The sequence below is a fragment of the Talpa occidentalis genome, unplaced genomic scaffold (assembly GCF_014898055.3).
Source record: "Talpa occidentalis isolate TD23 unplaced genomic scaffold, MPIMG_talOcc4v2.1 talOcc4.12, whole genome shotgun sequence".
NCBI classification, from domain to species: domain Eukaryota; kingdom Metazoa; phylum Chordata; class Mammalia; order Eulipotyphla; family Talpidae; genus Talpa; species Talpa occidentalis.
The window spans coordinates 94,229,686-94,251,123 of record NW_023601212.1 but is presented as its reverse complement, the minus strand read 5'-3'; the positions used below and the strand labels follow the sequence as shown (position 1 = coordinate 94,251,123).

Here is a 21,438-nt window from a genome sequence, read left to right as displayed (position 1 = left end):
ACTGGGTTGGAACGTGCTGGTGCCCCTGTCTTGCTGTCTGACCACCAGCAAGTGACTTAACTGCTCTCTGCCTCAGTTTAGCTACCTGCGAAATGGGAAGGACATTAGTTCCTTCCTGGCTGTTTGTAGACACACCCTGAGATGATCCACTTACCCCACAGCTTGGTGTTGGCAGCTGTTACTCGGAAGTAGAGGTCAGGCCTGGGGGATGTGGTGATGAGAGCCTGTCCTGCCCAGGGTTTTCCTACAGGCTCCCAGGCCCCTCTGCAGGCCCCTCTTGTTCCCTTCCTCCAGCATCACCTTCACCTGGTGTTCACCCCTGAAAACAGCCCATGCTCCCTGCCCCTCACGGAGCCTAAATCAATCAAGACCAGTCAGTGTCCACCTGGCTGGAGAAGTTAGGGGGGGAAGTTGTGCTGGAAATGATGGATGGGCTACTTCCCCACGTGCCTTCCAATGTCTGCACTGTAAAAGGAGTGGAAATTGTACAGCAGTGATAGAAAGCAGAGAACAGCGATGAAGGGGAAACCGAAGTGGATCGTCACCTTCCCATCCTAGAAAGAATCCAGAGCAGGCTGTCAGATGCTACCTCGCTGGCCTCCAAGAAACAACTGGCATTTTCAGCCGAGGCATTAACATTGGCACTTGCAAAGGAATTGCATTGGATGCTTTCAAGAACATCTCAGTAACTTCTTTTTTTTTTTATAGAGGCATGTTTTTATTTGTTTGTTTTGTTTGTACATGCACTGGGTACAGTCAGAAGCGCGGGAGGGTGAGAGAATTCACCAGAGCCAGAGCGGGGAGCAGAGCAGGCAGAAGGACCGAAGTACACTGCTGAGGGGAGCAGCAGGCGGCAGGAGAGGTCTGCGCGCCATGTGGGACCCTCCTCCGGTGGCCGGGGAGCAGCCGGGGATCGAACCGGCGCCGCAGAGGCTGCGGGCAGCTTCGCAACCCAGCGCTCAACCGCTGCGCCACCGGGGAGGCCCCATCTCAGTAACTTTTAAGGGAATCATAAGAAATTATTCATAAATGAAAGCTTTAGAACAAACACTGATTTTTACTGCAGTCTCACCTCACCCTTAGAGCTACCCTTGGAAGTAGGTACTTTTTTCCCCTCTCATTTTGCTGTTGAGAAACCAGATTTGATGAGTTAATCCAAGAAAATACAGTTCCTGATGGAGCAGAAATTCCAACCTCTGTCCTTCCCCTCCGGTCTGACAGCGCCCATGGAAGCGGATGAGAACCATGACCTCAGACCTGTGGGCACCCACAGGCAGCTTCAGGATTGTCAGTCCTTGTCTCTGAGCCTCTGTTTTCTCAGGAAACGCAGATGGCCAGAAGATACCGTAGCTACCTTCTGAGTTGCTAACTACGAGATGTGAAGATCTGTAGCTTGTTTCTGGTATGCTCTTCTGAAGGCCTCTGGAACAGCACAGGCGTGTCAGTGCTTCATCACACATGTCCACTGCACAGGCCAGATGTTTGACTCTTGAAAGGTCACTATTATAAAAATTAAATCAGATGTCTCTGTTTTATGTCTCCTGACTCAAAGAGCCAGTTATTTTAAGATTGAGGGGGAAAAGTTACTTTAAAAATGTTTCTTTGACTGAGAGCTGTCAAGTCAGTTTCCTTGGCATATGTGGGAGCTTGTAATGGGAGTTTCCATGAACTCATGAAACAAGATGGCTGGGAGACATTTCTCTTCTTGGAATCTTTTTTTTTTTTTTTTTTTAAAGCAAATAGTTTCTTATTTGAAGCAATTGAATTCAAAAATCTCCAAACTGCTTTTTAATATCAGTTTTTAATATTCAGTTTTTAACATTGAAGATTGGGTCTACACATGTGCTTCCTAATTTCATTATTGAAACGTGCATGCACTCACGTCACACCTAGCCCCAGATCAGCACAGGGTTCTCTCCCTGTGAAGAAAGGTGTGCTGTTTCTGACCTCAGTCGCGGCGCTAGCCATTCTCTTCCACAAAAGCACTTGTTTCACTCAGGACGTCCCCCCGGCTTCTCCAAGTGCAGCCTGCATTGTGTAGTAACCTGCAAGAGCTCTATCCTCATCACCATTTCCGTAACTCCATATTCTTCTCACTTCTATCAGAACCTGCTCTAAAATTCTCAATAAAAGTAGTTTGTTTCTTACAAAACTGAACAGTCTTACCACATAATCCAGCAAATCAGGCTTCTTGGGATTTACCCAAATAAGCAGAGAACTTACATCCATTCTAACTTCACACACAGATCTGTATGGCTGCTTTATTTATAAGTGCCAAAACTTGGAAGCAACCAATATTGCCTCAGTAAGTGAATAGATAAATCAAATGTGGTACATTCAGATGATGGAATATTACCTAGCACTAAAGAGAAATGAGTTATTTAGCTATGAAAAGACATGGAGGGTCCTTAAATGCATATTACTAAGTGGAAGGAGCCAATGTTCTACGTAGGCACAATCAGTATGATTCTAACTATGAGATTCTGGAAAAGGCAAAATTATGGAGATAGTAAGAGGATCTGGTTGTCTGAGACGAGTGGGGAGAGATGAAAAGGCAGAGCATGGAAGATATTTAGGGCTATAAAATTAAACTTTATGATTCAATGGTGGATATATGTCCTTAAATGTCCAAATCCAGAGAATGTACATGACAAAGAGTGAACCTTAACGCCAACTATGGACCCCAAATGATGATGACATGTCAGTGTAAGTTCATTAACTGTAAAAAAGGTAGCACTCTGCTGGGGGATGCCATCACAGGGAGCTTGGGAAAGGGGCAGTAGTTACTGGAAACTCACTGAATCTTACATTCCATTTCTCTGTGAATGTAAAACTGCTCCAAAAACCGTTTTTACCTCACCTTAATTTAAAAAAAGATAAAGACCACATAATCCTTACAATATGGTTGTTAGAAAGTCAAATACCCAGTGGCTGGGAACGCATTGTCCTAAATGCCTTTAAAGGCAGATTCTCACAAATGTTAATCCTTTATGTACACTTGGCTTTAGGTTAAAAGAACACATCAAATTTTACATAATCATGTAGGCATGTGAGTCATATACAAATGTGTTCTTGCACATAATTATAAAGCTATTAGTTTATTCTATGCAAACACATGCTAAGATTAAAAGCATCATCTTCAAAAGCCACTTCTGTTCCTGCAAGGGGTTTCGAGATTGTCCAAGTTTTAAGTTTCCACCTTTTCTAAATCCCTCCCTAGTTTTAATTTCCATTCTATTTCTGTGTAAATCCAAGTTTTCTCCTAAAACTTTTCCTTTCTGGAAAGTTACTTCTCCCAGTGACCCCATGAAATCCACCAGTAATGATGGTCTAATTTACTTCCTGTTCATGAGCATAATTTAAGGGGTTCCTCTGTATTTTTACGTCTTTTCTTTCCTTGAGTTGTTTAAATGTCTCAGCCCATGTTCCTTTTTCAACTACTGGATGATAACCTGACACTGTTCAAAACTCCTGAGTACAGAAAATTCTAGAGCAGATTTTCTCAACCCAAGATCTTCCTTTGTAGATAACCATAGCAGTCTTTGTGATTAGGTGGTTCTCTTTTCCAGATATAAAAATGTAAATCTAATGGAAAAAAGCATGTTTTTTCTAACCACATATGGCCCGACCAGCCCCCACATGGTCACTCTGTGCAGGTGATATGGTTGCTAGAAGTGCATAACCAGGAAAAGTTCTACCTCACCTGACTACACCAACACCAGGTTGCTGGAGATCCCGAAAGAAGGCCTGGAGGGTCATCTCCAATCCTTCTTCTGGTTCTGGTGTATACCTCTCTAGATGACAGAAAAGTCATATGAACATCCTTGGAACAAAGGTGAGTGGCTTATTTTTTTTATTAAATAATACACTGAAAGTATAAAAATTGCCTAGGTACAAATAAGTTACAGAATAATGCATACAAAAGCACTATGGACTACATGTGACAATTTTGTTTTGCTTCTATTTTGATGATTTTCTATCAGTATCCAAAATGTCACACTCCAGCATTTTTTATTAATCTAGTCATGCATGATTGCAATTCCTGAGGTAAACTGAAGTGTCCACTGCCAACATCCTTGGATATAAACCAAGTCCTCTGGGAATAATTCAGATATTTATATTCCCACATACAATGGAATTCATAATTGTAACCAGATCCTACAAGTTTCATTTAAGAAATGGAAATGAAACCTTATTAATACTTCTCCATCTAAACGTAATTTTAGTCCACTAAGAGGGCCTCTCAAAATTCTTTGACTTGTAAAGTATAATTTAATAATTTTCTGCATTTAGATCAAAATTACTGGTTAATCTGTAAAGACTAAATATTGACTAGCACCAGATATAAAATCAAAAGTTTCAATAAATTCCAAAGGCAGCAGATTTAATACCCTGAAGAGAATGCCAATGTTGCCAGCTATAGCTCTTTCCTCACTTTCCTTATGGAAAATGTTCAAGCCAAGTGTCACTGTACAGATGCTGTGCAGTTTTATTCTGAATATACTTTATGACTTGTTGATCAGGTACTACCAGTTGTTTTCAGTGAAATCAGTCTATAGCCTCCACATTATAAAATGTCTTAATAAACATCAAAGTAGCGATGTAAAGATAGCACTCTGAGTCCTTACTATTTTTCTATCCTAAAAGCAAAAAAATGACATTTAGTAAGACTTTTAGGCCCCAACTGAGTAGGGGTTAGCCCTTTCATAGCTCATTTTGTAATTATACCACTGAAGGTCACATGGAGGTTAAACAATGCCATCTTTTAAAAGGTACTTTTTGGTATTTTTCCTAAAACTTGTCTCTTCATGCTAATCCTACATTTTTATATAATAAAATAAACTCTTTGTTTCACTTACAGCAAAGTCAAAGGAATGATTTCCCCCTCTACCATTTAATTAAATCTCTCAGTAGAAGCCAAAATGATCTAAGAAAAGAAAAAGTACATTGTTACCTAGCTAAAAGTTCAACTTGAATAGTAATTCAGAGATTTAAACCTAATTATAAATAGTTCTCCGAAAAATAGCCAAGCCAAAAAATAAAGATCAAACTTTATAGGAATTAAGTTTTTCTGGCCATCGTATTCTTTCAAAAAAAATTTTTTTTAACTTGGATGACTTTTCCCACAAATCCACAAAATTTCAGCTTAAAAGTCATTTAATTAAGGTGTCATGTAGAAGACCAGAGGATATGGCTATGGAGACCTGAATTTTCTTAGAAGAATGTTCAGGGTACCAAAATCTCTTTCATTTCTCACAAATTTAAGGGGCCTTTAAAATGCTTCCTAAAATCTACTTTTTTTTTTTTTTTCCAAGTTAAATCCAATGACAGATGGAGCTTTTATTCACAAATGCAGTTAAGCCATGAGGGGCTCAATGTTCTTCAGAAACTCAAGTTACTACAAAGTTCAAATATTGGTAATGCATTTTGGTCACATCAGGAGAATAAATAATTTAATACATATGAAGTTTAAAATAAAAGATGCCCCACTGGGAACGTCATCTCTTCACTGCTTGAGACACGTGAGGATCTTCAATGGTCACACCTTCCCCTTCATCTTTAGGTGGTCTCTGAAATGAACAGAAGTGCATGTCAATGCTTATCCCAAAGCATAATAGGCAGTAGGCAGACACATCTACATATATTTTAGGATGTTATTATATTTAATATTGTGTGGTTCCTCAAATAGCTTAGAACAATGAAAAAACTCACTTTTTGAAAAACGCTATTGAATCACTCAGAAATGTTTAGTACTAGGGACTCACTACTTAAAAGTCTTTGATTTTTTTAATGAATAGAGAATAGCCTGTGTGAACAGTCACAAATTTCTCTTATATTACATCTTACATTTTATCTACATTATAGCTCTCTCTTTTTTAAAAAGATTTATTTTATGCATACAAGAGTTGGGGTACAGGCCAGAGGGGTGGGGGGTGAGAGGATTCACCACAACAGAGTGGGGAGCAGAACAGGCAGTTCTACTGAAATACACTGCTGAGGGCAGCAGTAGGTGAGACAGGAGAGATCCGCTATGCCATGTGGGTCAGCTCCCTGGCCAGGGATCAAACTCATGTTGCAGTGGCTGCCGATAGCTTCATAGTGCTGAGACTTAACACCTTGCGCCACCAGGAAGGCCCTAGATTATATCTCTTACAATACAGCTAAGAGAATTTGCAAAAAACAACCCAACTACCCAAAAATAAATGACTAGATCAAGAAGATGTGGTACATAAATACAACGGAATATTACTCAGTAATCAAAAAAAAAAATAAACTCATGCAATTTGCAGCAACATGGATGGAGTTGGAAGGGAACATGCTCAGTGAAATAAGCCAAAAGAAAAAGAAAAATATTGGATGGTCTCACTCATAGCAGGAATTTAGAAAACCTAAATAAGAGACCAGGAAAAAGACTAATTATAATGAAGTAAAAATAAAAATCAACAAGCAACTATAGGGCCTCCCCGGTGGCGCAGCGGTTGAGCGCTGGGTTGTGAAGCTGCCCGCAGCCTCTGCAGCGCGGGTTCGATCCCCAGCTGCTCCCTGGCCATCGAAGGAGGACCCCACACGGCGCGCAGACCTCTTCTGCCGCCCACTGCTCCCCTCAGCAGTGTACTTCGGTCCTTCTGCCTGCTCTGCTCCCCGCTCTGGCTCTGGTGAATTCTCTCACCCTCCCGCGCTTCTGACTGTGCCCAATGCTTGTATAAACAAACAAACAAACAAATAAATAAATAAATAAATAAATAAATAAATAAATCTTAAAAAAAAATTAAAATAAATGGCAACTATAAACCAGAAACACACTATGGGGTGTGGGGGAGATGGGAGGAGGGATTAGGGTCAAAATAAGGGGGGGTCGGAATTATATGGGGAATATAACCAAGATGAAAATGCATACATTGTGCAAAAATGAAAAATGATGTAAAAATATGTATAAATATATATAAAATAAAAAAAAATAAAGTAGTCCCTATCAAAAAAAAAAAAAGAATATTCAATAGCACTTTGAGGGATTTGCCAAAATCTTTCACCTTAAAATGAGGGGGAAAAACCCCTTTCCTCAAATAGAAATGCCTCCCAGTAGTACCCTCTTGTGGCAAAAAGAAAATTAGCACAATTTACATCTTCTAAGGAAAATTAGAAAACTATCCAGGAAACTAAAGACAGTGTCCTTCAGCTAAAAACAAAACAAAACAAACCTTCAGGAGAGCTTAGAGGAGACCAGAGGCCCTGGGGCCACCCACTGTGCTCAGGCAATAGCAAAGAAGGGGACCAGTCACTTCTGTTCAATTTCTTTTGCTACAGGGGACAAAGGGCAGAAGGCAAAAGTGTTCTAGATTTAAAAAAAACTGAAGAAGCTTAATATCCAAGTGTTAACAGCAAGGAAACACGCAAACGAAATTCCTAATAAAATATGAACCCCAGGGGCCTCCCTGGTGGCGCAAGGGGTTAAGATGCAACCTATGAAGCTATCCACAGCCTCTGTAGCACAAGTTTGATCCCTGGCCAGGGAGCTACCCACATGGCACAGCAGACCTCTCCCTGTCTGGCCCGCTGCTCCCTTCAGCAGTGTATTTCAGTCAATCTGCCTGTTCTGTTCCCCTCTCTGTCTCTGGTGAATCCTCTCACCTCCTACACTTCTGGCCTGTACCCCAGTTCTTGTATGCATAAATAAATAAATCTTTTAAAAAAAAATGAACCCCCAATTCTCTCAAACAGTTTTCACAACTGAAAAAATATCATTTTTATGACAACTTGATAGCAAGAGGGAAAAAATTACAAATGTAGACAAGTACACAATTTAGACAAAGATGCAAAGCAGACAAATATGTGGTTTAACACCAAATACACATTTTAATTCTGAAGACAATTTGATTGCACACCCAGTTTTATTATTAATTCAAAATAGCTGATCTGGGCCTCCATGGTGGCACAGGGTTAAGTCGCAGCAATGTGAAGCTATCCGCAGCTACTGCAGCAAGAGTCGGATCCCCAGCCAAGGAACTGACCCGCATGGCGCTGCAGACCTCGCCTGTCTCCCCCGCTGCTCCCCTCAGCAGTGTATTTCAGTCAATCCACCTGTTCTGCTCCCCACTCTGTCTCTGGTGAATCCTTCCACCACCCCATACCTTTGGCCTATACCCCAGGTCTTATATGCATAAATAAATTGAAAAATAACAAAAAAAAACAAAATAGCTGATCACCTTCATAAATATTTGAAATGTTAATACTACTATAGGTCTGGATCACAGATGACATTCTATCTCCCTCAATTTTAGACAACTTTGCTTGCCAGAATAAAATTAACAATACTCTTAGGACATAGCCAATTTAAGGTTTTCTAGAAAATGCGTTATTAAAAAATATGTTACCCATATACTTCACATACATGCATAAAGTAGAACTTACATCTTCTCTATCATAAAATATCTGGTCTTTTATTTGTAGCAAAAGCCACTTTGCCTCCAGTATTTTAAGAACTAGCGGAGCGAAACCAGTGAGCTGGCTATCATCCTATCATTTCATATGAACCCTCTTCATTTTTTTTCAGTGCTCTGAAAAGCTTTGTTTAAAAGGGGGGAAAAAAGAGCTTTCAAAAAAAAAAAAAAGGAGCTTTCATACTGGCATGCTTTTGACTTATTTTCAAATGAAACAATTTTAGTGTTTTATATTTCAGTTGGATGAGCTGGTGTAGAGAAAGGTACTGTAACTGGAAGACTAATTATTTTAATACCTTCTAACCTTTTCAGTGTCGCCAATAAAACTCAATACCCTTCTGACGGCAAGCCCACCACATGAAAGTGAAATGTGTCACCACAATAGAATGAAAAGTTCTGCCTGAAAGCGCCTCACAAGTCATTGCATGCAGAGCTCACTGTGGTGCAAGACAACTTTTGATGATCAGGAAAATGATTTGCAAAATCAGTCATTCTTCTGTGAGTTCAGCAGGCATCCTCACTTTTGAGCCTCCCACAGAACTTTCCAAAGAATAGGCACCCAACATTTCAGACTTGAACTTGATTCTCTGATCTCTTGCACTTTACACACAAAGGACCCCTCTTTTTTCGTCTGTCACTCTCCCTCCAAACTCAGAATGCAAGCTCCTTGAAGGCTGAGGCTGTCTCCTATCACTGCTCTCCACTGGGAGCTTAGATTAGTGTCTGCTACAACAGGCCCTCAATAAACTCTTCTTGGATGAGTAAATGATACAGAATTGCACAGAAGTTGCCAGAGGAAGCCACAGTGACTTTTATCTAAATAAATGTTTTATTTTGGGCCTCCCTGGTGGCGCAAGTGGTTAAGCGGTTAAGCACCGCACTATGAAGCAATCCGCAGCTTCTGCAGCACAAGTTCGATCCCCCGCCAGGGAGAAACCCACATGGTATGGCAGACCTCTCCTGTCTCGCCCACTGCTCCCCTCAAGCAGTGTATTTCGGTCTGTCTGCCTGTTCTGCTCTCTGTTCTGTCTCTGGTGAGTTCCTCTCACCCTCCCATGCCTCTGGCCTGTACCCTGGTTCTTGTATAAAAATAAATAAATCTTAAAAAAATAATAATAAAAGATTAAATAGAACAATTGCCAAAATAAATAAATAAAAATAAAATTTATTCAGTATACTAAGGATCTAAGCTATACAAATCGATATAAAAATCGATTTTTAATACTTCCAAACAGAAATTATATCTAAGAATGTTGTCTATTTGCAAAAACAGATTCTGTCTTTTGAAGAATAAGTAACCTAGGATAACTATATTAGCTATAAGTACAACTGAAATATGAATCAAAAGCTCAGGAAAAACTACTCCAAACAGAGGGCCTCCCTGGTGGCGCAGCGGTTGAGCGCTGGGTTGCGAAGCTGCCCACAGCCTCTGCAGCACCGGTTCGATCCCTGGCTGCTCCCCGGCCATTGAAGGAGGATCCCACATGGTGTGCAGACCTCTCCTGCCGCCCGCTGCTCCCCTCAACAGTGTACTTCGGTCCTTCTGCCTGCTCTGCTCCCCGCTCTGGCTCTGGTAAATTCTCTCACCCTCCCGTGCTTCTGACTGTATCCAGTGCTTGTATGTATGTATCAATCAATCAATCAATAAATAAATCCTTAAAAAAAAAAAAAAAAAAACTACTCCAAACAGAAACATATACATAGGAAGAAAACATAACATACTTGCTGATAGCTAAGTGACACCTCTCAGAAAACTCCCACCTGTTTGCTTTCTCCCACTTGGGTGTAGGTGTCTGGCAAGGTTTGGGTTTGGCAGCTGAAGAGAAGACCTTGTCAGAGATGCAGCTGGGAAGTCATCCTTAGTGCCATGCAAGAAATGAGCTAAAATCCCATATAAAAGAGGTCTGTAGCAGGAAGAAAACAAAATTAAATTTGTATAAACAGGAAAAGCTTAAAACACCTGTTCCTTAAAAGGGAATCTCTACAGGGGCCTCCCTGGTGGTGAAGGGGTTAAAGTCCCAGCACTATCAAGCTATCTGCCAGCCATGGCAGCATGCGTTCCATCCCTAGCCAGGGAGCTGACCCACATGGAGCTACAAACCTCTCCTGTCTTGCCCACTGCTCCCCTCAGCAGTGTATTTCAGTAGATCTGCCTGTTCTGCTCCCCACCCTGCCTCTGGTGAATCCTCCCACCTCCTGCACCGCTGGACTGTACCCCAGTTCTTGTATGCATAAACAAATAAAAATAAATCTTTAAAAATAGTAATAATAAAAGGTAGTCTCTACACTAGGATGGTCAAGTAACTCATTTGACTTAAAAGAAAAAGGTAGTATGGTTATTATCCAAATTGCAAAATATTCATGCTTTTTAAAATTTGAAAGTACCTTTAACCCTAATGATAATTTCAAAATCCAGAGAAAATATTTTAACAAACCTCATCTAAATTAAAATACAATCAATGTATAGGAACTCAACTTTTAACCTCTAAAGTCTAACAAAGATTTTCCAACAATGTCTGTCTGATACAAATAGGTATTCAATAAACACTTACTGGATTAATAAAACCTTGTCTGAAGAAGGTCTTATGTCCCAAGAATTAAACTGCCTGTGTCAAAATGCTGGCTTTGCACTTGACCTCAGCAAGATTCTTAATGTCTTAAGATGTAAGAGTCATAAGTATCCCTTCTGCTATAGGGTTGGTCCCCACCTCATAGGGTTGCTGTGGACTAAACAAGCTAGTCATGCTAAGTATGAAGAATCGTGCCTGGCACATACTAAATGGCTACAAATGTTAACTATTTAGAAGCTGGGTAGGAACTACTATCTTAAAAGCTACTTTACAGTTTACTAACCCGACCCTTATGATTTTATCCTCACCTGTGATTATCTCCAATTTATAAATGACAGCATCACAGCTGAGAGACGATTTGCTAGAGATCCCTTGGTAAGTAAGCAAACTTTATGAACCCCAAGTCCTATATTCTTTTCCTTACAATATGCTGCCTAGAGCTTTACATTCGTGCCCCTGCACAGATGCAAGCTGCTCCACAATTAAGGGAGCTACAAGAGAAATGTTTTCCTTTCTTTCCAATCTCATCACTGAAAATACAGTTTAATGGGTTTTACTGAGATTTCTACCTATTTAATAGGTGTGATGCTTATAAAAAAAATAGTAATAACAGTACAAAACACAACAAAGCAAAAACAGACAATTATAAATCAGAGACATAATGCAGGGGAGGAGGAGGGAGAGGGATCAGAGGGAGGGAGGGAGCAGCACAGGGGACTCTGGTGATGGTGCACGGGTACCCTGGGGAAGGAAATTCTATGGGGACTCCATCTGAGGGGGTGGGGGAAGCAAATATTGTCTAAAAATATTTAAAAAATGATACATGTTAAAATAAAAAAAATTTTTAAAAAAATAGCTGTGATGCTTTAAAGTATGACATTCCTTTCTCTTTTGAAAGGTGCAGCTAACTTCCCCTCCCTTGAGTGTGGGCTGAACTCACTTCTAATGAACCAAGAAAGTGACAGCAGTGTGTAACTACAGAGACTAGGTCATAAATGGCGCTGTGGCATTGTCTCCTAGTGGAGTGTCATGTGACACTCTAGCTATCCGATGGAAAGATACAGATGGCAAGGACTTGTGGCCTTCTGCAAAAGGTTGTGTCAGTAAGCAACATGTTTTAGGAAGAGTAATCAATATTACAAAATGCTGCAGAAATGCAAGCAAAGCTGAGCTTCTCAAATTGGACATAAACATATATTGCGATACATACTATACATACAAATCTCACACACACACACCCCTATTCTTGGTGCTAGAGGCTTGGGACAAAGTACAGGATAGAGGTGGCATCTGATCCTGGAACACTGATTTTACACAAAGATTTGTGGGAGAGTTAAATTTAATGAGCATATCATTTAAAATACCTTCATGGCAAAACAGAGAATTATACCATGAAAGGAATAAAAAAAAATTAGTGAATTTTTAAAAAGAATACTCATAAGACTTCAAAGAAATTTCTTATTAGGAAAAGGCTGCTTTGAGCTGGAAAAAGTTTAAGAAACAATGAAGTCAGAAAAGAACTAAAAAACGACTAAAAAGTTGTTTCCCTTCTTTACACAGTCAGTATAAGTGGTGAAGGGATAATTTAAGATTTAGGGAACACAAAATACAGAATGAAAACAGAAGGTTGATTTCGCTAACTTCAGTCTTGGAAGTTGACAGGGTTTTGTTTTTTTTTTTTTTTTTAAGAGAAGGGACCTCTGAGCACATTCCTCACTTGAAGTGACAGAAGCGGTGGTGAGGAAGTTAAATATGAAGAATTGATAGAGTAACACCTCAGAAGAAAAAAAAAGACTGGCTTAAAAGCCATGAGGAATGACCCTTAGAAAGAAGTAGGGGTGCTCAGTCCTCTGACACCACAAGAATTTGGTTCCAGGAACAGAGGTGTCCTCTGACCTGTTCACTGCTGCACCCTTGGATATGGTACAGACACACACATTCCTGCTGCATTACAGTGAAATAAAGTCACCATTATGCGAACATGTCTCCAATACAAGAACTTGATAAAGTTCTGACAATTTATATTAAAAAAAAAAAAAACTTCTTACATTGTATTATCCTTTGATTCTTCAAATGCATTTAGTTCACGGATGAGAAACTGTCTGTCTAATGGAACTAGAGGTTGGCCAGATTCTGAGGGGAAAGTCATGAAAACAGTTGAGTCTTCATTAATCTCCAAAGCAAATACGCCTTTGACAACAAACACACTTAACTAGATATACACATTTTTTTAGATTCTGGAAGAATGATGGCACTTACCACAACAGATTCAAATGTGTACGTGATTTTAAGACTTTCTTTTTTTTTTTTTTAAAATGAGTATTTTTTTTTTTTTTATAGAGGCATGTTTTTATTTATTTATTTGTTTGTTTGTTCGTTCGTTTTGTTTATACATGCACTGGGTACAGTCAGAAGCGCGGGAGGGTGAGAGAATTCACCAGAGCCAGAGCAGGGAGCAGAGCAGGCAGAAGGACCGAAGTACACCGCTGAGGGGAGCAGCGGGCGGCAGGAGAGGTCTGCGCGCCATGTGGGACCCTCCTCCGGTGGCCGGGGAGCAGCCGGGGATCGAACCGGCGCCGCAGAGGTCGCTGGCAGCTTTGCAACCCAGCGCTCAACCGCTGCGCCACCGGGGAGGCCCTGATTTTAAGACTTTCAAACACGTATTTTGGGCCTCCCCGGTGGCGCAGCGGTTGAGCGCTGGGTTGCGAAGCTGCCCGCAGCCTCTGCAGCGCCGGTTCAATCCCCGGACGCCAGGCGAGGGTCCCACTTGGCGTGCAGACCTCTCTTGCCACCCGCTGCTCCCCTCAGCAGCGTCCTTCGTCAGTCTGCCTGCTCTGTTCTCCCCTCTGGCTCTGGTGAATTCTCTCACCCTCCCGCGCTTCTGACTGTACCCAGTGCTTATATAAATAAATAAATAAATCTTAAAAAAAAAAAAAAAAAACCAAAAAACCCAACATTATAAATAAACTTGTGAACAGATGTGGGACCTCATCAGCCATTAAAGAAATGCCAATCCAGGGCCTCCCCGGTGGCGCAGCGGTTGAGCACTGGGTTGCGAAGCTGCCCGCAGCCTCTGCGGCACCAGTTCGATCCCCGGCTGCTCCCCGGCCACCGGAGGAGGACCCCATATGGCGCGCAGACCTCTCCTGCCGCCCGCTGCTCCCCTCAGCAGTGTACTTCGGTCCTTCTGCCTGCTCTGCTCCCCGCTCTGGCTCTGGTGAATTCTCTCACCCTCCTGCACTTCTAACTGTACCCAGTGCTTATATTAAATAAATAAATAAATATTTAGGGGGAAAAAAAAAAAAGAAAACCAATCACTAGCTTGACTTAAAAAAAAAAAAAAAAAGAAAGAAATGCCAATCCAATTCACACCTACGTGCTTGGTTTAAAAAAAAAAAATACATATTTTGTTAAATATACAACTTAACACAGTTTAACACTAGTTCATTTTTAAAATCCTTCCATTTTTGGATGGAAAAATAATTTTCTGCATATAATCTAGAATACCAGACTTCAGAAGTCTGTATATTAAGAAGTCTATGAATTAAACATAGGGTACTCATATTCATTCAACAACAATAATTCTAAAAGTAAAATGAACCCTGAAATGAAGTGCTGGCAAGTACACCCGGCAACTGGAACCCACCTGGCTGGTGGGAGGTATAATAGTACAGCCGCTTTGGAAAACAGCCGCCCACAGAGCCAAGCATACACTTCCCACACGAAACCCAGCAATCCCGCTCTGAGCTCTTTACCCAAGAGAAATGAAAAATTATGTTCACACAAAATCTTGTACATGAACGTTCATGGCGGCTTGATATATAACGGCCAAAAACTAGAAACAAACGGCCATCAACTGATAATAGATAAATTGACAATGGATGCTATTTAGGAGGGGGAAACCAATATGGTTGAAAGCTCAAATGCATTAGGTTAAGTGAAAGGAAGCAGAACTCAAAAAGCTACATTCTGTGTGGTTCCATGTACAGGACATTCAGGAAAAGGCAAATGATGGATACAGAAAACAACAGGCCAGTGTTGTTAGAGGTAGGGAGTGGGCAAAGTAGTCTCTTTGACTACAAAGTCTAAGTAGTTTGTCCCTTTGACTACAAAGGAACACTATTTCCAATGTGTTGGGAATATCCCACATCCCTGCTATGACTGTGGTGGTAGTTACACAATTGTATACATTTGGCAAAATCCACAGAACTGTGTATTAGAAAAGGTGGAGTACACTGAATGTTAATTATACCTGTTTCTTTTAAATCAAGACACTAATATGAAACTTAACTACTGTCACTACTGTCAAGGGAAGCCCAAGTCTTCTTTTCTGAGAACTAATGGTATTAGATAGCCATTATAACTGAGCAAAGTAGAGACACTGATATTAAAGATCCCTAAACCAATAAAAATCATCAGTTTATTAGTAAAGATATATGCTTAATAGTCAAGAAAAGATCTTTAATGAAAAGTTCTTTCATCACAAATAAAGAATTCATTCTCTTTTCTATTTCATGATCTCTTGTGCTTACACTCCAAGGCATGAAGTAGTCTTACAGTACAGACTGCACCTTACACAGGGAGTCAGATGATATACAGGTGATGAATGTCTGTCCACCCACCCAGTCTCACTCCCACCACCCCTGTCCAAAAGTAACACTCAGCTCAGCTACTGTGTGTCTATTACCAGCCTTTTATTTTCTTTCTTAAAAATTAAAATTTAACATAGAGTAAATTTCTCATTAACTGTCTACCCCCATTCCCTAATACCATCTCTCTTCCTCCCCTCACTAGAGTTTGTTTGGAGTTTACTTTCCTAGTCCATATTAAATACTATATTTTTACTAACATTTGTAGCTCTATCCCTATCCAATACATAGTAGTGGTATTTTGAGGTTTTATCCACAATGTCTTATACATTTTTAATAAAAAAAGTATATACATTAATTCTGTATATGCATATTTTTAAAGATATACTTTTAAAAAAACCTACTGGCAACAAACAGGATAATATGTAAACAATTGCTTATTCTGAGTATCCAGAATTATGGGTGATTTTTCAGATTATGCACCTAGCCTAAGTGCTCCTTTACATAAACTCGTTTTTCCCTACAATACAACAAGGCTCAGGAGAACTTTGTTCAAGCTATGGAAAGAGTCCCTGTGATTTTTATGCCTCAGCCCCTCAGATGTCACTGGTAATGGAATTGGATTTCCAGGCCAAACACTCTGAAAGGAAAAAGCAGATTTTGCATCAGGTGATAACAATGACTTCTTACCTGCTATGAGAACAGATGCTGTATATTTGTATTTGTTGAATTCCAAGTATTCCCGAATTAATTCATTAATTAGAAGGTTTTCATGAGACAATGACGGTCGGGGTTCTCTTTCATCATCTAGGGCATTGAAAACTTCAGCTCGAATCCTTGCTTTTAAATGCCCTAAAACTCCCCTTTTTTCCAAGGTGTCCTTTAAAACTGTTAAATAGAAAACATAGATGCTTCAATTATAAACTTTGTCATTCTTTAGGCACACTTTGAGGAAAAATGTTTAAAAGATAAATGACAAACTGCAGTTTTCAATGTAAACATAGCAAATGAAATTAACGATCATGAGTCATAAAAAATAAAGTTCCCAAGTTGCAAAGATTTACAATTTTAACACATTTAAGCAGATTCAAATTTATCCTTCCAACATCATCATTTTCATACACATCATCATGTGTATCACAGTCTGTTACACATTTTTTAGTAAGGGGAAAAAAGGGACAGAAATGTACTTGGATTACTGGGACCAGCGTGGATACTGCCTCATACATTTTCAAATGTGTCGTGTTTTCAAATGTTTGTCACTGCAAACAGGTTCTATTTGTCACTAAAAAACGCCAGGTCTAGGAAGAAGAGGACTAAAGATAACAAGCACGCCATAAAAGGACTGTATTGAGTTCTGTATAAAAATCTTTGATCTTTTAAAAAGGGAGTGTTTTGTTTTGGGGGTTTGCTTGCTTTTTAAAGATAATTATGAGATGTGGATAGGATAGGGAGGAGGAATTACAAGGATTCATGGAGCGGGATCAGATTACCAGGAACTTAGGAGTCGATTCCTGCCCCAACCAAACCGCATTCGTGTGGATTTTTTTTTTTTTTTATTCAACTTAATTGGCTATTCCAAAGATCTTTTTTTTTTACCTATTTTTGACGATTGGAGCCCTTAAGATGCACGATGGAATTGTGTTTTGCATTTTTTGGTAAAAGGAGGAAAACGAGGACCTGGAGATATACGCTGGAGCAATCTCCTTGGAAGGATTCAGCACAAGTAGATGGTAAACATTTAAAGGGGAAAGGGGGGGTTTGTTTAAAATAGTAAATCAGTAAGTCACTTCTAAATTTAAAGAAAACAAAATTGGAGTTGAAGAATAAGTAGGTTTCCAATTGGCTATTGCCGTTTTTTCTTTGAAAAAAATAAACGTTTTTTAAAATAAAATAAAATAAAATAAAGATAATTATGAGATATCCTTTGAAAGCAGTAGGATTTTGAAATCTTAAGCATAGTCAGAAATCTAGTATGTGACTATATCACTGCCATCTTAAGGAACTGGGGATGTATATACTGAATATAATCTAACTTTTTTTAAATTTAATTTTATTTTTATATTCCCCCATACAATTGCAACCCCCTTATTTTGCCCCCATCCCTCCTTTCCCCACGCCCAACCCCCATAGAGTGACTCTGGTTCATAGTTGTTTGTTGACTTTGATATTTTCTTTCTTATAGTTATTCTTTTTCCTGGTCCCTTATTTAAGTTTTCTAGATTCCTGCTATGAGTGAGACCATCCGGTATTTTTCTTTTTCTTTCTGGCTTATTTCGCTGAGCAGGATCCCTTCCAGCTCCATCCATGTTGCTGCAAATTGCATGTGTTTATCTTCTTTGAATGCTGAGTAATATTCCATGATGTATATGTACCACATCTTCTTGATCCAGTCATCTATTTTTGGGCATTTGGGTTGTTTCCAAAGCTTAGCTATTGTAAACAGTGCTGCTATAAACATAGGGGTGCAGGTGCTCTTTGGAATTGATGTTTCTGTGTCCTATGGGTAAATACCTAGGAGTGGAATTGCTGGATCCTATGAAAGCTCTATGTTTAGTAGGTCCAGAAATCTCCACACAGCTCTCCATAGTGGTTGGACCAGTTTGCACTCCCACCAACAGTGCAGGAGAGTTCCTTTTTCTCCACACCCTCGCCAACATTTGTTGTTGCTACTTTTTTTAATATGTGCCATTCTCACTGGTGTGAGATGGTATCTCATGGTAGTTTTGATTTGCATTTCCCTGATTACAAGTGACGTTGAACATTTTTTCATATGCCTGTTGGCCATTTGCTTTTCCTCTTCAGAGAAGTTTCTTTTTAGCTCTTCTGCCCATTTTTTGACTCGATTATTTTCTTTGTTTTTGTTGAGTCTCATCAGCTCTTTGTTGATTTTTGTGATCAGTCCTTTATCATTAGTGTTATGTGCGAAAATGTTCTCCCAGTCGGTGGGGTTTCTCTTTGTTTTTGTTATTGTCTCTTTTGCTGTGCAGAAGCTCTTTAATCTAACTTCTTAATAAGCAAGGGTCATTATTACAACAATCAGTAATGTAATAATGAGATTTAGCTACTAATACCAGCATGGATAGTGACAGGTATAGGGCTGAATTAGTATCATTCCTCCTACAGTGATCTGAAATCTTTCACCAAAGTCTCCCTAATGGAACAATTAACACATCATCACTCACAGTACCTAGAACATAGCAAAAGCTCGAAAATGTCACCTAGTGATATAGTGCCATATGCTGCTAATATAAATATAAATACATAAAGGAAGTCCAGGGAGTTTATCCATACAGACATGAACATAAATTTTTTCTTAACCGTTGATAAACAACAACGAAAAAAATCTGGGTCATATGATTGAGACGACAATCTAGACTATACTTGAACCTTTCGCGTTCCTTATTTTAATATCTTCCCTCAATCATGTTTGCTGGTACACAAGCATAATGATCACCCAATCAGGATTTGTAAGAGGACTTTCATAAAAGGGGAAGACTTATCATAACCAAATCCCTGTTTTCTAATTCCAACTTTGGAAGGCAGATGAATTTTTCTCCACTGGCAAGGATCCTGTCCCAGTTAGTCTATGTGCCTACAGCACAGGCTCACTCAGTAGGGCAAGAGGAACTTATGAAGTGGAGTTAGGAAACCTAGTATGTCACATTACCAACTCGCACCTTAGCTGCTTTCTTCAACATGAGTTCTAACCTGTTGGAGGCAAAAGTGAAGTGGGAAAATGTGCTTTAAGGTGAAAATCTATAAAGCATAAGACAAATGATTTGCGAGCACATTTTCAGGGTTTCTGTTGGACACTTAACACTTTCAGACCTGCAGAAAGAAATATATTCTCGGGCCTTCCTGGTGGCGCCAGGGGTTAAGAACAGCACTATGAAGCTATCCGTAGCCTCTGCAGCACAAGTTCAATCCCCGGCCAGGGAGCTACCCACATGGCGCAGCAGACCTCTCCTGACTTGCCCACTACTCTCCTCAGCAATGTATTTCAGTAGATCCGCCTGCTCTGTTGCCCACTGTATCTCTGGTGAATCCTCTCACCTGCCCCCCACACACACACCTCTGGCCTGTACCCCAGTTCTTGTATGCATAAATCTTAAAAAAAAAAAAAAAGACATATATTCTCTTTTATCAGTGAAGGACACCCTTACCCCCAGAAAGTTATGCCTTCTTCTGAGGTTCCATTTCTTTTTGCCCTACTCTCTACTGTTTTAAAACAGAGGAACAGGTTACACTGTCCTGCAACAATTCCAGAAAGAGGTTCTTAACCTGGCACATATCTGAAAAGCACCTTTAAATCCTCTGGCATTGTATATAATATTGCATGTGACACCTATTTCCTGGGGTCTATGCATTTCCTGATATGTTCAGATTTTTGGATAAAAGTCTGCCTTTTTTTTTTTATGGCAGCTCACAAGTCCAGTGCCCCAAATGTACATTGATATCAGTGGTTATTGAACCACATTCTTAAAGAAATGCCAATTCTCTAAGAATTACTGATTTTGACCTGAAAATGGAACCGATTTTATTAACCCGGCAGCAGTATCACTCAGAGGTTAAGACCTGGGGCTCTAATGCAGTATCTCAAACTCTGTGCCTCTTTCTGAGTCACTGTGGGTGAACAATTTCACCTCTTAGCACCTCAATTTCCTAACCAATGAAGTGTTCATAGGGCTCTTAAAGGGAGTCAATGAGATAACAGGGGGCTGGGTGGTGCCTGACACCTAAGGCTCAATCACCGATAAGGAAAACTAGTATTGCTTTTCTGGGCAGCTGCGTCAGCTAACGGCTGCAAATGTTATCACTTACTCACACCTTGGAAGAACTTTCCCAAAAAAAAGATAGGCGAGGAGCCAGGCAACATTCTGCCTCGTCTTCCCCGTTGGAAAATCAAGACCTACCTCGCAGGCTGTCTTAAGGATTCAGTGAGACAGCTAGGATTGCACCTGACCCCCGAGGCCCAAGGTGCAGTCCTGTCCACCCTTCTGGCACCTGCAGAGCCTGCGAGTCCTCTCCAGCTCAAGGCCAGATTAAGAATTACAGCCAGAGCCTCCCCGGTGGCACAGCGGGTTGAGTGCAGCTGTCCACGGCCTCTGCAGCGCGGGTTCGAGTACCGGCCAGGGAGATACCCACATGGCGCGGCAGACCTCTCCTCGCTCGCCCGCTGCTCCCCTCAGCAGTGTCTACAGTCTGTCTGCTCTGCCCTGTACCCCAGTTCTTGTATAAATAAAACTTAAAAAAAAAAAAAAAAGAATTACCCGGGGTCACCACCTCTCTCACAAGGCCCCGGGCAGAGGCCGCCAGCCCAGCCGGACGCTCCGCAGACCCTGATACCGCAGAGCGACCCCGGGAAAAGCTGACTCTAGGGTGACGCGCGTGCCCTCTTTCGTCCCATCCTTCTCACAGGCAGCTCCCCCGGCAGCCTCCCGCTCGCACTCACCAGCCTTCAGCTCGGTGACAGTCGCCATTTTTCAACGGCCGTCAGGGGCGCGCCTCGGCCGTGCGCACGCGCAGTTCCGCGGCGTGATCTGCAGCCAATAAGCGCTCGCTTCTTGCCACGCTCAGTCCCGCCCCTCCCAGTTTACGCTCTTCGCTATTGGCTGGGTGGTAAGTAGCCAGAGAAAATTCACCAATCAGAGAGCTGACTAGGCGGGCCTTGCTGAGAAAGGGGGAAGTGGGCGGGGACTGAGCAGGTGAGTGCTCTCACCTGTGGGTGGTGCTGACACTTCTTGTTTGTTAACGCGCATCTACTAAACCTTTCGTGATCTGCCTGTCGCTCATCCCTGCGGGTTGAAGTACTTATTGTTAATAGTCACCGTGTATTAA

General features: G+C 40.8%; 1 protein-coding gene across 3 annotated transcripts; it reads right to left on the bottom strand.

The window, feature by feature from the left end:
* Positions 1-1,792: 1,792 nt before the first annotated feature.
* Positions 1,793-21,120, bottom strand: CEP20 (centrosomal protein 20). 3 transcript variants are annotated; one of them, XR_008551248.1, is made up of 6 exons: positions 21,053-21,120; positions 16,288-16,485; positions 13,057-13,141; positions 10,200-10,342; positions 4,860-5,570; positions 1,793-3,794 (listed from the first exon to the last, which is right to left on the bottom strand). XR_008551248.1 is itself a non-coding variant. In XM_037507551.2 (5 exons), exons 1-5 carry the CDS (start codon positions 21,078-21,080, stop codon positions 5,560-5,562), a joined length of 465 nt encoding a protein of 154 aa, XP_037363448.1. In that variant the 5' UTR covers positions 21,081-21,120; the 3' UTR covers positions 3,808-5,559. The 3 variants fall into 3 exon arrangements, 2 of the variants coding, with proteins under 2 accessions (XP_037363448.1, XP_037363449.1); XM_037507551.2 differs by lacking the exon at positions 1,793-3,794 and having other exon boundaries at positions 3,808-5,570; XM_037507552.1 differs by lacking the exons at positions 1,793-3,794; positions 4,860-5,570; positions 10,200-10,342 and having other exon boundaries at positions 13,053-13,141.
* Positions 21,121-21,438: the final 318 nt, after the last annotated feature.

Bases quoted from the DNA above. Each gene is read 5' to 3' on its own strand.
- CEP20 (XM_037507551.2), bottom strand. From the start codon at position 21,080: ATGGCGACTGTCACCGAGCTGAAGGCTG. The intron at 13,142-16,287 runs GTAAGAAGTCAT...CTTTCCCCTCAG, and splicing joins AGCATCTGTTCTCATAGCAG to AATCTGGCCAACCTCTAGTT. The intron at 10,343-13,056 runs GTAAGAAGTTTT...TTCCTGCTACAG, and splicing joins GAATCAAAGGATAATACAAT to ACCTCTTTTATATGGGATTT.